This window comes from Corapipo altera, unplaced genomic scaffold (assembly GCF_003945725.1).
Source record: "Corapipo altera isolate COAL_440 unplaced genomic scaffold, ASM394572v1 52b, whole genome shotgun sequence".
Classification (NCBI taxonomy): Eukaryota; Metazoa; Chordata; class Aves; order Passeriformes; family Pipridae; genus Corapipo; species Corapipo altera.
In genome coordinates, this window is record NW_020884922.1 from 1,913,230 (window position 1) to 1,929,293 (window position 16,064).

Genomic DNA, 16,064 nt, shown 5'->3' on the forward strand with positions numbered 1-16,064 from the left:
AGTAAGGGCTTAAGTTTACCTTAAGATTTCCTGCAACTACCACAGAAGCTTTGTTCTTTAACTTAATTGTGATACCATTTTCTTTTTTGTTTCCTTAAGTTGCTTAGACATGTTTAACCTGGAACTGAATAATAAATGCATTATTTTTGCTGAGCTATTTTAGGGTTAATTTCTTTGTTTGGTTTTAATATATTTCTATTTGTTTTTACCCAGTGTTAAGCTATATTAGGATCACTTGGTGTACAGATTCTTTTTTGAAATCCTTTTCTCTCATTTTTTTAGTTCTTAGGTGCTATGTGGGGCAATATAGAATCCAACCTTTATCCAAATATTTCATAGTTACTTTACAGAAAACTTCAGAATAGATACCAGCCATTCATTTTCCATTCCCATTTCCAGAAGCATTGCTGTATTATTTCAAAATTAAGTCGCAAAAATTCTGAAATAAATTATATTGTAATTTAGTCTGCTGGGTTGAAATCTGGTCTCACTTTAAAAATTTTCATGAAAACCAAATCATTCTAAATAAAAGATCTATGGATATCACACAAATACCTGAAGACTTTTGACATTATTTATCATTTAAATGCTTTAATAGTTTTTACACAGAAAGTAAATCCTTCACATTTTCCCAGCACTTTTTCCAGAGTTCGGTACTTCTAGTACTTAATATCCCATGAGGTTGTTGCTTTGGTTTTTTTTCAACCTTTATGTTGTAGTTTGGAAAGCAAGCTGTCATACTTTGAGACTAAGTTGTTGAATACTGTAAGGTATTTAGTGCAAAATGCCTCAAGAAGGGCGATGGTGAAATGCTGGTGTGATGCCTCCTGTGTCTCTGCAGGTCCCAAGAAGAATGGGGGAACTGGAAAACTCTGGTAGTATGGATGCTGTCTCACAGAAAAAACTGTCAAATGCTGTGCTGTACTGAGGATCAGGGATCATAACTCTTTCCATTATGAAATGTTTATACTTCACTGTAGATGTTATAAAAAGCTCCCTAATGGTGTAATATATAAAAAGAATACTGGAAACAGTCAGACAGTTCTAATAAGGTTATGTACAAATGAAACCTGTCCACATTTATTCCCTTTACCAAACAGCATGTGGGGAACTGGGAGTACTTAACCAAAAGAAGTTTTCTTGATTGAAAACTGCTTTTTCAGCTTGCAGATCTCCTCCTCCCTCTCCCTCCACTCAATGGAAAAAACAACAGCCCTGAAGGAAATCAAGAAATATATCCTCTCTTGAGGCCTCGCCCCCATCCCTGTGCAATCCTTCTACAGCTCCCAGCAGCAACTTCTGCTTCCTGCAGCCTGAATAAACTCTGTTTTAAAAAAAATAATAATTGAGCTTAAAAGCATTACTTCTCTGTGTGGTAATGAATTGAGTGTGGCAATATACTGTGTTACAGTTTTGTCCTTGGCATACCACCATCTGGAACAGCTCTCTGTGACTCTCATTGAGTACATCAGGGAGCCAATGATCAGTTGTACAAAATTGAACAAAATACCACTGCAGATCCTCAGAAAGGTTTCCTGCAGATTTTGCTTTGAATAGTTTTCATTTTCATGCTTTTTTGGAAAGTTCTTGGCAGCCTGCCAAGTTCTAATAAGAAAAACCAGAAAAAATTCATCTATAGATCCATGTCTATGGAAGTAAGGGCATTTCCCTTGAATCTTTTGGAATAAAATGTAGTGCATTTTTATTCAGTCCTGTGTTTTAGTTGCTTCTGTTGTACCTGAACTTGGGCTTGTATTCATACTGTACAAAGCCTTACTCAATAAGATGGGGTATGTTATTTTTTATATTAATCCACAACAAAGAAATACTGCACATTCTTAATATAATGAAAATTAGCTTTGCTGAGCATTATATTATAAAAATAGTAATTCTGTACAGCCTGTAAATTTGTTTGTTATCTAATTTTGGTCATTAAATGGTCCTCAAAATGTTGCTATGCTATTTTACTGTCTTGCAACATGTCTTTGCAACACCTCAGAGAGCTGAAAGGATGTTAATGAGTCATTCGTAACCAGATGTCCTAATACATTGGTGAATCAGAGATTAACTGATTTGTACAACTACATGGGAGAAAAATATTTTGTAAATCCTAAGTTAACATGCTAACATAAGTAACATCTTTTGAGGTTTTGAATGCCTCACACTACTAGAGATCACTTTGATTATGTGGCCTATTTCATGCTAATGCTTTTTTTTTCTTTTCCACATCACAAAATTTTCCATGAGAAGTCATCTTTCTGTAGGTAGTAAATTTACATGGTGCAAATGTGCTCAATTGTCATTCATTTATTGAATGTACACAAGTTTCTCCCTGACCTATGAACTTTTAAGTATATAAGGTCTCAAACTCTAGATTCAGTAAGGTATTATTTAAAAAAAAGATATAATTAACAATAAGGCGAATATTTCCAAGTTTTACGTCTAGGTTATGTTTAGCTGTTAGTGGCAATGTTTGTTTGTTTTGATTAGTGTTTTCCACATAAGAGAACAAATTTATAATCCTACTTGTGCATTTTCTCAGCTTATCCAGTCTCACATCCTGGCATCTCCTTAAGAAGTGCAACATCATCTCATTGGCAGTCCTTCCTCCTTGTATAAATTCAATATGCTTCTGAGTGGATATAATCAAATACTGATGATTTGATTTGATGTGATCAAATGTTGTTGCATCCATTGCAAAATTCCATTCTTCACATTTTTTTCTCTCTTCTTCCCACAAAATTTTTTGTCATATTAATCATTAGATAGGCCTTCACTTTCAAGGTACTTCCAGGCCACTGGGTCTATCCATTTCCCCTTATGTGTCTTCTTTAATTTACTTTGACACATCTACACTCACTGCTCATCAGACCTCATCGTAGCAGTTACCAAGACTGCCGCATTCAACTCTTCAAAGAAGCACTTCCTTGCTCAATGCTAGGGTAACCTGTGTATTATAAAGGCATTTCTTGTGAACATTCACAGTTATTGTCGTGTTTTCTTCCCAAAAAATTCATTTCTATTATACTGTAATATAAAAACTCGTAAGACAGGTTGCCACTGGGTATCATTACCTATGGTGCTGTAGTGGTTTACTTTACTTCCCTGTCTGTGGGTATGTTTTTTCTTATACTTAAATTGTAAGCCTTGGAGGACAGAGACCATTTTCATCCTGTGCTTTTACAATGTGGATCCGTGGTCCATAACCAGAGTTGATGTTTTTGTGCCGATAAAGCTCAAATTCAGCACTAAGGCACCTCCAGGCCTTATCACAGTTGCTTAACTGCCTTGTTGCTTTGCGTTAGCATATGGTCTTTCAAATGCGCTTACTTTTAAGTGTACATGATCAACTGCTTTAACATCTCTAAAAATACTAGCTTTTCCTTTTTTTTCCAAGACAAATATATAACAGATGGATAAATGAACCATGGAATGAATGTGCTGCAGACATAGAGCCATCATTACGCTCCTCACAATCAAGTTTTTTCATAAGCTCATGTGGTGTACACCTGTGTTAAGTTAACGTTGCGCTTAGGTGCAGTGTGGAAGACTTAATAATTCAAAGTGGAATTTGTTTCTTTGTTCCTTTTCTGCTCTTTCTCATATCCTTTCCCTTCATTATTTACTGTGCTCTGTTTGCCTTCTGTTTATACTTACAATTATTTTGGTAATACTTGACTTGGTCGAGATTCAAATTACCAACAAGAAATGCAGAAAGTAGTAAGCAGCAGGACAGGGATAGCACATAAGGTTGATTTAAAAAATAAAATAAATCTGTAATCAATATGTATTGGCAAAAAAAGTCCTTTAAGATGCAGTGTACTAGGTATCTACTAAAATGAGATATGAAATTTAAGAAATGGTAATATGCATGAGCTTAAAAATAGTTTGAACAATGATTGAAGAGAGCCACTTGAGGTTTTGGAGTACAACAAATAAGTTGCTTTTACAGCTCTGTTTCGTCATTAAAATCATAATAGCATTTTTATGCCACTTCAAGTGGAAGGTTTCTAATGTATAGCTGTGTGTTCTTTCACAGAATTCTTCTGCTACTTAGCTTTTTCATGTTCCTCAAAATAAGGAATTTCTTTCTCATCCTGTTGAGAAGGGGAAATAGGAATTGGGTAGAAAGCCATCTGGTTTAAATCTGAAATGAAGGTGATGTCAGGGAGAGAAACATTTGTAGGACTCCAAAATCTAAGACCATTTTCTCAAGTTGAAGATGTTGACTAACCACTAACAGGTCCACTTTCTAGTTTGGGGTTCTAATTAGACTAACCTTGCTTTAAAAGCCATCATTAGAGGTCAACACAGCTACAGTTGACCAAAATGTTAAAGCTTTTAAGGTAAGATGGTAGTTTTCTCACACTCACTTACTGACTTAAGCAAACTGCACACTACTTACAATAGCATGCAGCCTGCTTGGTGGTGTTTGTGAGGGTCATTTGAAGTAAAAGTTTATTAGACTTGTGCTCTGCGAATCCTAGCTCTATAGCATCTGCTGTTAACTTCTGTATGCTTATGCTGTTGTCCTAAATGAATTCAAAAGCTTTAAGGCCTACCCATACCATACAGTTTATATTCCCTTATAGGTCACCATGCTTTCTGCATGTTCTGAGGACACTTAAAGAAATTGTTAGTACAATTTGAAACATCAAAATTGAAATAGCCTGAGCAGTAAATTATCATCTAGAGATTTTGTATCTTTTGCAGTTGACTGAATTCCAGTCAGGTTATGATATCCATTTAATTTACTTTCAGCCTAACTCTTGGCTTACAGACCATCAGCATTTGAGGTTGTTTGCTTGTCAACAGAATCCATTTCAGAACCATTACTAGACTATGTATCTCAATACCCCTTCTTAATCAAGATATTTAAATACCTATTTCACATGCATTCACATGCATATTTCTCCACAGACAGGCATATAACAATATTGTTTAATAACATTAACATGCATAAGTCTAGCTGATGGTAAGGACTAATTGTCTAATTCCATAATTCATGTGTTTGATTTACTTGTGTGATTTACACTGATGTCTGAACTGCCACATCTCCATCACTGGAGATGGCAAGATTCAAGGTAATACAGGGAAGTGTAACTGATATGCTGATGAAGAATTCTGCATAGATTTATCTTCTTCTCTAGGGTAGTGTAGTTTGATCTCTTAAATTGCATCATTTCGTACTTGCTAATTTTCTGTTTTATAAGCATAGGAAAACTTACCTCAGAGCAATATACTTCTGATGCTTTTTAGAGTTCTCCTTGGTGAAATGCAGTTATTTAATGTTTCTGCAAATTATAATAGTTTTTGATAATTCATTTTACCTATCTTGATGGAAGGGATCTCCCAGGATTTTGAACTGTGTCCTCTTTTAGAGGCTGAACACCATCTTGATCTCATTACTTTTTTTTTCCTTCATCAGAGGCTCTCAGATGGCATTTTGTGCCAATAGTTTATTTGACCTGACCCAGAAGATTCTGGCTAGTTGGAATGTGTTGTCATAATCTATTAGTGATCCATCTATGACAAAATTGTGCCTTTAGGCTTACTATTTGGTTAAAGGGGAAAAAAAAAAACCGGAAAAAAAACCCACAAAAAACCCAAAACTAAACACCCAGCTGGAAAACAAATGCAATTATCAAGTTTAATAGCACAAATACTCTTTGTAATTAAATTTTGATATTTAGATGAAAAGCTACCAGCTAAGAGCAACCAGAGCAAGACAGAAGCATTGGAGGAAGACTGACATCTCTTCATTTTCAAGTCATTTTTAACATCTTAGGCAATCGTTATAAATTTAACGTATGAGTCCTAGAGTTGCATGGGATTTGCTAGTTTAATTTTTCATGTATTGCATTTTTGTGTTGTTTATGTTGTGTGCAGAGTTTTTCAATGAAGAGTTTTAATGCATGAGTTCAAATATTATGCAGGCTTCAAGACAGCTATTTATAAAGTTTGGAGAATACTGATAATGAAGTTCACATCTTTTTTAAAGTTATTGAGTACACTGTGTTAAACAGGAGAAGAAGCAATGTCAAGTGTCAAACTTGTCTACCTGGAGATAGGTTGTAGAATTAAATATTTAGACTTACTTTTCGTGTGAAATGAAGGTAGAAGTCTGCCTTCAAGATTGGAATTAACATGACTTATTATAGTGATATTTAATGATTATTTAGGTAGCAATTAAATGCTGAACTGGTATTGAAGAAGTTTTGTACTTTGTCCTGGATGTACAGAATAATATATGAAGTTTTTGCCCCTTGACAATTTATAATGTAGTTCCATCTTTCCTTTTTTCCCTTTTTTTTCTAGCATAAGGCGGCATCAGGAAAGGAGAGCTATTCTAACTCCAATTTTAACAGATTTCACAGTCCGAATAACTGCAGCTCCTGCGATTATTTTTACAAAAATCGATGCTGCAGAGAATTTACACCCAGAGGTCAGTACAAAATGTCAACAGAAATAGCATAACTTTTAATATGTAGATAATCTTAATGTTCTACCATTCCACCGTTGGAAGTGTCCAGGTGTGTTTTCAAATGCAGTGGTTGCCAACTAGAAAAAGATCACTAGCTGAAATGTTCTTTCTTTGCTGGAGAAAGAATTTGTATATAGCATCCAATATTAAAGGCAGTCTGTCTAGAGGTAGATAAGTCTATTTGCAATTCAAAAAATGGGAATCTTTTAATGATTTCCATCAATATTTTTTAAAAGTTGGTGATGGAAAGGTGTTGAGAAGAACTGCTACAGTACACCATTACAAAACAAGCATCACAAGCTTCTCATACAGAAGCCCAAAATGCAATCTATAGACTATCTATAAGAAGAAAGAAAGTTGAGTTCTTTTAGCCATATTTCCAAGCCCACAGATTGCTACAAAGCATCCGCCTCCCAATCACTGCTGTGGGTACTTCAAGGTACTCCAGATTTAACAACCACTTTTGCATGTTTGTGGGTCAGCTTTTTATTTATCAGTCTATGAAACAAGTTACACACAAAAGGTATCGACTACCTTTTTGGCATTATTTTGTAGCTCAAGAGTGTTTTATACAAGGGAAACATCAGAAAATTTTTGTCAGCTCATAAGATCATTTTTCTTAACAGCTACCTCCTTGAAAGGGCAAAACTGGTACAGAAGTGTAAAGGGTATTACGTGGGTATTGCAACATTCAGTGGAAGTACATTGTTGGAAAATAATAGCTAGTGGGTATAGAAAGGAGAAAATGGCAACTTCATATTTTGTGTAAAGTGTCATCACAAGGGCAAATGGAAAATTATTTAATGTAAAAAAGAAACAGAAATCTTAGGGATGGCTCAGATGCATGGAAGTCATTCCATTTTTTAAAAAAAATCTGAGCTTTACTAATGCTTATGTTCAAGAATTTCAGTGGTTTCTGTACATGCATCCTTCTTGTTATCTATTCCCTGGATAACGTTCCCTGATGAAGGGAGAGTTCTAGTTTAGATTATGAAGAGCTTGAACATTGTGCAAGCTTCTCATGAGACACAGCAGTACTTCTACTTAGTGAGTAATCCTTCTGCATTGGTTCTGTTTTTGATCTCCTTATTGCTTGCCAACAGTGTTGAAGAGCTTTATTTGAGTTCAATAACACCAATAAAACAGTGGCTATCCAGATAGCTTTGCCAAGGTATTAACTGTGGCTTATAGGCAAAGGGAAATCAATTAGAATGGTTATCAGTGAGTTCCAACACATGATTTCATTATAAATCAAGTAGAGTTTGTGTTTAAAAAAAGTAAAAACTGCATCCTTTTCTCGGAAGGAAAGGAGAATTGGAATAATTGCCAAGGAAATAAAACCCAAAATCTGACAACCCTACCAAGAGATGGAAACAGGATCTTGTGCACGAGATGCTTTTCTTGCAAAATTTGTCTTAATCGTTATGCTGTTGAAAGCAAAGCAAAGAATAAGTTGCATCCTTTAGAAGCCTGACACACCAATTTCTCTTTTAAAAAGACCGAATTATTACAATATGTAATGTTGAAGTATTGACTACAGCAGAGAACCACAGTACAATTATATAGAAACTGAAAATTATTTTCCTAGTAGCTGTTATCTAGAATTTTCCCTTAATTTCCCCACAGGAAATTTTGGTCTGTGGTCATTCTTTGGAGGTGAATGTGACAACAAACCTGGATTTCTTCCTCAATGTGGCTCAAGTGCAACTTCTACAGCAGCTCATACAAGCCAACATGATTGGACTGGAACCTTCCAATAGCACCACCGAGGTAGGTTTTTCCCTCTTTTGCAACTGGATTTTTAAAAAATCCACCCATAAAGTACTGTAGCTCTGATCAGGTGTTTGCATGGTCTAGAAAAAATTATGTAGATAAATGAAATACATGGTTTTTTACTATTTGGTTAATGTTGATTTAAGAATAGGATGAGTGTTATTTTAATAAGAATATTGTTCAATAAATGCTATAATTCACATCTTATGTACAAGGAGAGTTATCTTATGTAAATGATGCTGGAAACAAATTTTGAAGTAGGTTTTTGAGATTGTTTGGTGTTGAACTTTAACTTTTATTGAATCTTTGGCATTTTCTTGTGAGTTTACATGCTACACTGTGCTTCACTAAAGCCAGTAGACTATAATACTTTGTCTGTGCCTAGTAACCACTACTCACATTAACTGTCTTCACTCAAGTCCCTAAAATTCAATCCACCTCTGAATATTTTCATACTTTTTAGTAAGAATGGTTATGGGTACATCATGAGGGATCCTACACCTGAACAATTAATCTTTACTTTTTTCTGAAATACTAGTGTTCAGCAGCCATCTCTTTAATGTTTTCATTCTTCATTTCTGGAACTTGATACCTCAGTTTGTATTGAAGGCCAGTCACTAAGTGTGACAGACTGGTAAGTTTAAAGTATTAAACTTCTGGGCCCACTAAAAAGAAAAAAAAAAGGGAAAACTTTGCCCTAAGAAAAAATATGTATTTCTTATCTTCAAAACCAGGAATCCAGTCAGGCTGACAACAACTTTAAGATAGTAGAAGTTAATATGTGACAAGGCACTAATTCCATTGCAATGGCTATTTGAACCCATTGAAGTACCTTTGCAAATAAGAGCAAGAGTTAGGGAAAGGGTTATAGAGCAAGACTTCTTCCAAGAATCTGCCTAATGGGAGACCTGCAGAAACTTTTCTCCTTCCTTTCCTGAATGTCACAAATTCAGCATTGCATGTGGGTCTGGGTAGAAGTGAGGAATGCTTTAGAGCAGCCAAACTACCTTTATTCTCTCCTCATCCTGTCGAAACTCCAGAAGTTGGTTGGTTGTGCTAATCTAGGCATCATCCTTTATTCCTTCCCAAGGATGGAGAGAAATAAAGGGCATTGTTTCATTACCATTTGGAAATGTGAAAGATGAAGAAAAGAAATACAGTGTGTTTTTTCCTTGGATGCTTTGCAGACACAGGGAGATGAATATTGTAAGTTATATGTGGGATTATTGTCAATAAATTATTTGTAGAGCATTGTCAGTGGAATGGACAGAATCAGAAGATTTGAATGGGTGCCAAGAATTTATATTTTGAGTTGGCGTTGTGCAGAAGTGCTGCTTAACTGGTTTGGACTGTACAAACTTAAAAGCAATTTACTACATAATTTCAGAAAGCTTTTTGTTGACTATATCCTGAGATAACTATTTGTTCTTCATTGATATCTCCCTTGCAAACCTGAGGTCTCCTGTAATGAATAATTGGAATGTTTCTGGTTCAAGATGCTGTTTGCCTTCTGTTTAGTAAGTTATAGAGCTATGTCTGGATTTACTATACTGGAAATGTAAAACCCATAATGTGTTACTTTTTGCGCAGTTCTTCCTCAGTATTCTGTAGTTCTGTGTGCCTGTATGAAGCCACCCCACCCTTCTAATATATGCGCATTTATTATTTTCCTCATGGTTCTCCTTTAGTTAGCAGAGAGAAATACCATACATTGATTGTATGCTGCTGTTTTCATCTCACTGAATTAAGTCAGGAGTCTGCACGTGACTTTTCATATTTCACACCTGCTTATAATTTCCTTTGCAAGAATCAAAACATAATTTAGGTTGGAAGACACCTCTGGAAATCATTCTTTTACTCAGAAGAAGACTAATGTTCAAGGTAGATTTTTAGCACAATGTTCAGTCAAATCTTTCCTTATCTCAGAGGAATGACCCTCTAGGTAATTGTTCTGTGCTTAACTACCCTCGCTCTGGCGTATTTTTGTCTTTATGTCCATTCAGAATTTTACTTGATAAAGCTTTTAGCCATTGTCTCTCACCATTTCACTATACATTTGCAAGAGCAGTCTGCCAATCATCTTCATAACCCTGCTTTAAGTAACTGGAAACAGTAATTTAATACCCCACTATTATCCTTATCCTTCTTTTTTCTGTCTGATCAAACCTAGCTCTCTCTTACCCTCTCCTCAGAAATTATATGCCTTTTAACCCTCTTGATGATCCCCTGCCCCTTCAGATTTGTGAATCTTTTTCTTCTACTACTGAGGGCTTAACTGGAGACAGTACTGTAGATGTTGACCTGCAAGGATCTGATAATCTGACCTCTGATTTGTTGACTGTGCTTCTGCAAATACTACCCAGTAGGTGCTCAGCTTTCCACACTACAGGGGCATCCTCCTATCACATATTCAATTTGTCATCCACAGGGACCCCTGCATTCTTTTCTGCAAAGCTACTCTGTAGCATTGGCCTCCAGCCAGTATTTGATTTAGGATTTTATCATCTCACAGAATCACAAAATCATTTAGGTTGGAAAAGACCTCTGAGATTATGGAGTCTAACCTTTGATCACCACCTTGTCTACTGCACTGTGGCACTAAGTGCCACATCCAGGAGCAGGACTCTGCGTTTACTTTTGTCCTTCATACCCACCTTGTATTCCACCCATTCAGTTCACACTTAAGTGTTTGGATAAAAGTCTGCTGTGGAAGACCATGTAAACTTTGCTAAGGTCAAAGCAAGCCATATCTAGTACTCTATGCACAGAATCAATCATCTCATCATAAGTGACAATGAGATTGTGGTAGAACTTGATTTGCCTTTTGGTAATTATGTGTTGTTTGATCCAAAAAAGGTTTTTGTCCTTCATGTGCCTGCAATTGGCTTCTGTGGAAATGTTACCTTCCCAGGGATTACAGTGAAGCTGACTATCAAGTAGTTTCTAGATCCTCCTCATTCTTTTTGTAGATGTGCACAACATTTACTGTTTTCCAGATTTGAAAGACTCTCCCAGACAACATATCTTTTCAGATATGATGAGGAGAATCCAGCAGTGACACTAGCCAGTTCCTCAAACACCTTTGGATGTGTTTGGTCTGATAGTTAAGGAAAAAACTGAGCTTAAGTTATCCATTCTCCAAAGAGTATTGTAGATTAACTAGGCTATTACCCTGGTCAGTGATACTTGCACTCTGTTTCTCCTGCTGCAGTTTCCTCTTGCATTTGCGTTCAACACAGCCTTAGCGAGACATTTCATAGAAAGGTGTTTTCTTCCCCACAGTGTCTATTTGCTCTGCAAATTTAGACTCTCTGGTGCATAGCATTTGAGGATTTTTACCTATATTTCTATTAGATGCTTAAGCAGGATTAACAGAAGAGTAGGAAGAAACAGAAGAAAGTATATTCCCCATGGGAATGTATGACTGTAATTTTTTCCTGCTAGAAAAATGAAAAAATTGAGATACATTCTTGTCAAAAATTTTGTTGACTATCTGTAAAAAAATGTACTTCAGTACTGAAAAATAAATTTTAACAGAAGCTGTAGAATTCAAGTGTATGAAGAGGAGGGGTAAAGTCTTCATGTTTTTTTATTAATTAGTACCATTTTAAAGACACTGCAGATGAAATATTGAAAGAACTCCTAGAAATGCATCTGAATTTTTACAGATCTGACCATGAACTACTGAAAGTTGCAAAATATTCTTCTTTCAGAAAATGTCCAGCTGATTAAAAATTCTGCATTGCTAGTAGTGATGTAGCCTTTTTAAAGAAAAAACATGATTCGGACTAGAAATGGATTTTAAGATTGTTGTTCTTCATTCCTTTTTCCATTAGTGTATACATTGAATGTGATCAGCTCCAGTTGACTAGACACACAGTGAACTGAGCACTTGTTCCCAGCTAGCACATTGCTTTTCAATAGTGGGAATATTTTATCTGCAGATAAAATTACCTAAAGCAACAATTTTACAACATACTCTTTTTATTCAGTATTCAAAGTCTAATGAGAAAACCCATGAAAATGGGAGCAGGTTTGAAATCAGAGACACACTTAGCTGTCATGAACTTATTGCCTGATATAGTTCTGATTTTTCATGTGTCTTGCTCTTAAGTCAGTATTCAAACCAGTTAGAATTTAAAACAAACAACCCCAGAATTTTAAAATCTCATTTGGAATTCAGCTCAGTCAACTGACAATATGGCTGTTCCTCCTCTTTTCCTCACCGCTCTAAAATTAATCTTAGAAATTATGCAGCCATTCCTGTTCCCATGATGAATTTTCAGTTGTTTTGGGTTTGGTTTTTTTAATTTATTCATTATATTTTTGTTAGTTACAAATTTTGCAGTTTTGAGAAATGTTTTCACTGTAACTGAGAAATGTGGATTTGCATTCTGTACTTTACCTGTATTTTTTTGCCCTGGATAAAAAGTGAGAAATTATCGATAGTTAATGAATTATCTTGTAATAATGCATCTTGTGATTACAATCATCTTGTAATTACTTCTCACAAGTAATGTGATTACTTGTAAGAAGAGAGCCTGCTACAGAGGAAGGAGATGGAGAGTTTTCCAGGGACTGGATTTAAGCAGATTGAAAGCAGACCACTATTCCACATTGTATCACAATTTTGGCACACTGCTAATTAAGAAAATCTATGCCACTGAAATTAATTCACGCCCAACAGATGTTTAGTACTATAAAGGGATATGACCTGCTTGACATCGGACACTGAAAGGAAAACATTTTTTCTTTTGATGTTTTTCATAATGTACCATGGCTATTACGTGTGTCTCACACACTGAAAATAGAACTAATTTTCTTATATAAATTTTACATAAATGCACACTCACCCTTGCTGTTCAGCCAACATAATTAATGCTTTATAGAGAAATGTAGGATTCTCCAACAGTGTGCGGGTTCATTTAATAGTGGACTTTGTATTTAAAAGTAAAATAATTTCTATTTCTACATCAAATTGAAATTTCTTCAAACTAATTAATTAAGTTTTGTCTAAATGTACTGATTGTAAAAATCCAACAGTAATATAATGGGATAGCAGTAACTTCTCTTTTTAAAATACTGTGGTTAGAGTTAATGGATTGTTTTGGATTCCTGCCTTTAGCCCAGGACTATATGCCTATATATGAATTTGAAGGGTAAAAATTCCAATTATAAATTCTAATACTCCATACTTGACTATGATAAACTTATCGATGGGGTTTTAAAAAAAATCAAGTCATTAAGACTGGAAATACCCCGAATTTACAGCTGCTAGTTTTGATGTGTTTATAAACATTTGACCTTTAGAGTCAGGGAAGCAATTGTGGTGGGATTTTAAAATTTTAAACAAATAGGAAATTTATATTTATGCTTTTCTTCCACCAGCCTCCCTTGGAAGCATGATGATCTAAAGCTGGGTTTCAAATAAAATTAAGAACTTCAGATTCAAGTCTTAGAAAGGCAATAATCTGCTTAGCATTTAGTCCAACACAGAAAAAAAGCACCTATGTGCATCTCATTATTTTTAGGTATAAATAACTTTTGGGAATGTCATTACATGTCTGTCTGTGAGCAGTGGTGTTCTTTCTTTAAAGAGAAGGGGAAGAATGCATTGGTTGTCTTTTCCATGTATTCTTGTTGACTTGTAGCACACGAGTACAAATTAACAGTATTACAATGGTTAAGCTTTCAACACAAAATACTTTTAACTTTTTCTGTTAGGATCACATTCTGGTTATAATTCGGTGATTTGTGCTAGTTAGCATATAAAACATGACTTGTACATGTTTTAAGTACTAGGCAATCTTTTCTGAGAGTCAGTATGTATCTGTAATTTAGAGTATGCCTGTCTTCAATAACAGGTATTTCTGTAATCAGTCAGTATTTGAAAACATGACTAGAAGCTACCAGTGTAGAGTGTCTGAGGTTTGTCTTATTCTTGATTAAGTGCACTGTTACTTGGAATAAATGGGAAGAGAAATGAGCTGTATTACCACTTCAATTAGGGCAATTATATTCCAGTAATGTCTCTTTCTATATTAATGACTTTCTAATGCAGGTCCTCTTTGGTTTAAAGTAGGAGCAACAAATTCATTTTCTCCCCTTAAAAAGCAAGCAAACAGGAAAAAAAAGTCTATCTGTGCCTAAAAGCTTTAATTTCCTACCAATAACTTTATAAACTTAAAAAAACGTAGTCCCTGTAGTTTAAGGACTCTCTGAAATATGGAAATAGAGGAACCTGTTGCAATCAGTTCTTCAAGTCAGTCTTGAAATCTGCAGTTATAATTTTGCTCTTTAGACTTGAAAGGGAAGAGCTCTACTGCTTCTTGCTTACCACTGGATTATCTGACAAAACTAGACAACCATTTAGCACGTTTTGGTTTGACAGTACTGGGGAATTTATTATGTGCTTTTTGCATAGACATCTGAAGAGTTTTAAAAGTTGAGTATAATTAATAAAAGGTTACAAAGAACATTTAATGGTACAGGAAATAAAGCTCTTATCTAAATACTTACAGATAGAGATAAAATAAACTCTTTTCCAGCTTCTCTCAGTAATTAGAATTATAATGTCTTTTATAGTATGTCTGAGTTTTCCTTTAAATATGTTTATAATTGGAAGCAATGTGTGTATACGGGTCACAGACTTACCTTATTCCAGAAAACTGCAGTTATTCAGTTGGTAAGACAATGACTTCTTGGAAAATGATTTTTTCTTCTCAATGTACATTCAACTAGATGGATTAATCTCTTATTCTACCAAGATGATAAATTGTTTAGTAGGGCCAGGAAACACAATAGTGATACATTTTTGTTTTTCTAAGAACATTACAATTAAAAGTAGAATTCTGTATGTACGCCTTGAGCATAAGTTCAAAATGTAGTTGTGAGTTCTTATTGCTCTGTTAGTTAAATGGAGGCTTTTAAGTTTTGGCATTGCTGAATTTCTGAAATATTTTGTTATGATTGTATAAGCAGAAAAATATGGATTGTTAGAGTTCCATTTAACTTAGTGATTTAGCCTACTATTTTCTTCCACATGTCAGGAGCTGTTCTTAACTTCTTTCTTTCAGCAGTTTAGCATTACAGGTTAGAATGATATTAGATCATCACAGATATCTATTAAATAAATAACTGGTAACTAATTCAGTAACCTAAGCTGATCTGCTTGCTCATAAATTTTCCAAGCGTGATTACATTGAATGGCACTGTTCATCAGTTGCGGTGAGTCCAACTTAATCAAGGGATTGTCTAATCATCAGTGCATGTAGCTTTTGCTGGAGGCATCAAGTGGCCTGGAAGCATTGGTATTGATACTAGATTTGTTTGATTTTAATCACTATTTAAGGTAGAACTAACAACTGGAATTTTTACTGATTTATGAACTTAAGTAAATTAGGAGATTTAGCAAGCTTTAATGAAAACAGATGAATTGCTAAAATGAAATTAAAAGTATTGATTGGAAAATAGATAGGGATGAGATTTCAGAGATATAATTCTGAATATAGTGTCTGAATGAGACAAGTAATGTTAAGGCTGAAAGAAGTGGCATTAAAACTGATTTGGGCAAATAAAGAGGATGTCTTTTGGAAAGCTGTCTAACATTGGAAGCAAAATTGACAGATATGCTATCTTTTCTATCATTAGGTTTTTTTAATAGTTCAGAGTTTTATGGACTCTTTGATTAAGGTGACAGTGGAGGTCACTGTGATTGGAATTATCGCATAACGTGAAAATTCCTCCAATTAATTATCTTTCTTTTTTGGTTAATGAATTTTCTAATGATTGTTTCATAAATGAGTTT

The 16,064-nt window shown here is 34.9% G+C and overlaps 1 protein-coding gene across 4 annotated transcripts in view; it reads left to right on the forward strand.

Annotated features, from left to right (window-relative positions):
• The window catches only part of VPS13B (vacuolar protein sorting 13 homolog B), a 426,536-nt gene that overhangs the window by 271,177 nt on the left and 139,295 nt on the right, over nucleotides 1-16,064 (forward strand). For all 4 annotated transcript variants that reach the window (XM_027657093.1, XM_027657096.1, XM_027657095.1 and 1 more), the window contains exons 32-33: nucleotides 6,319-6,445; nucleotides 8,111-8,254. In XM_027657093.1, the coding sequence (XP_027512894.1) occupies nucleotides 6,319-6,445; nucleotides 8,111-8,254 (271 nt within the window). The remainder of the gene's footprint in view (nucleotides 1-6,318; nucleotides 6,446-8,110; nucleotides 8,255-16,064) is intronic.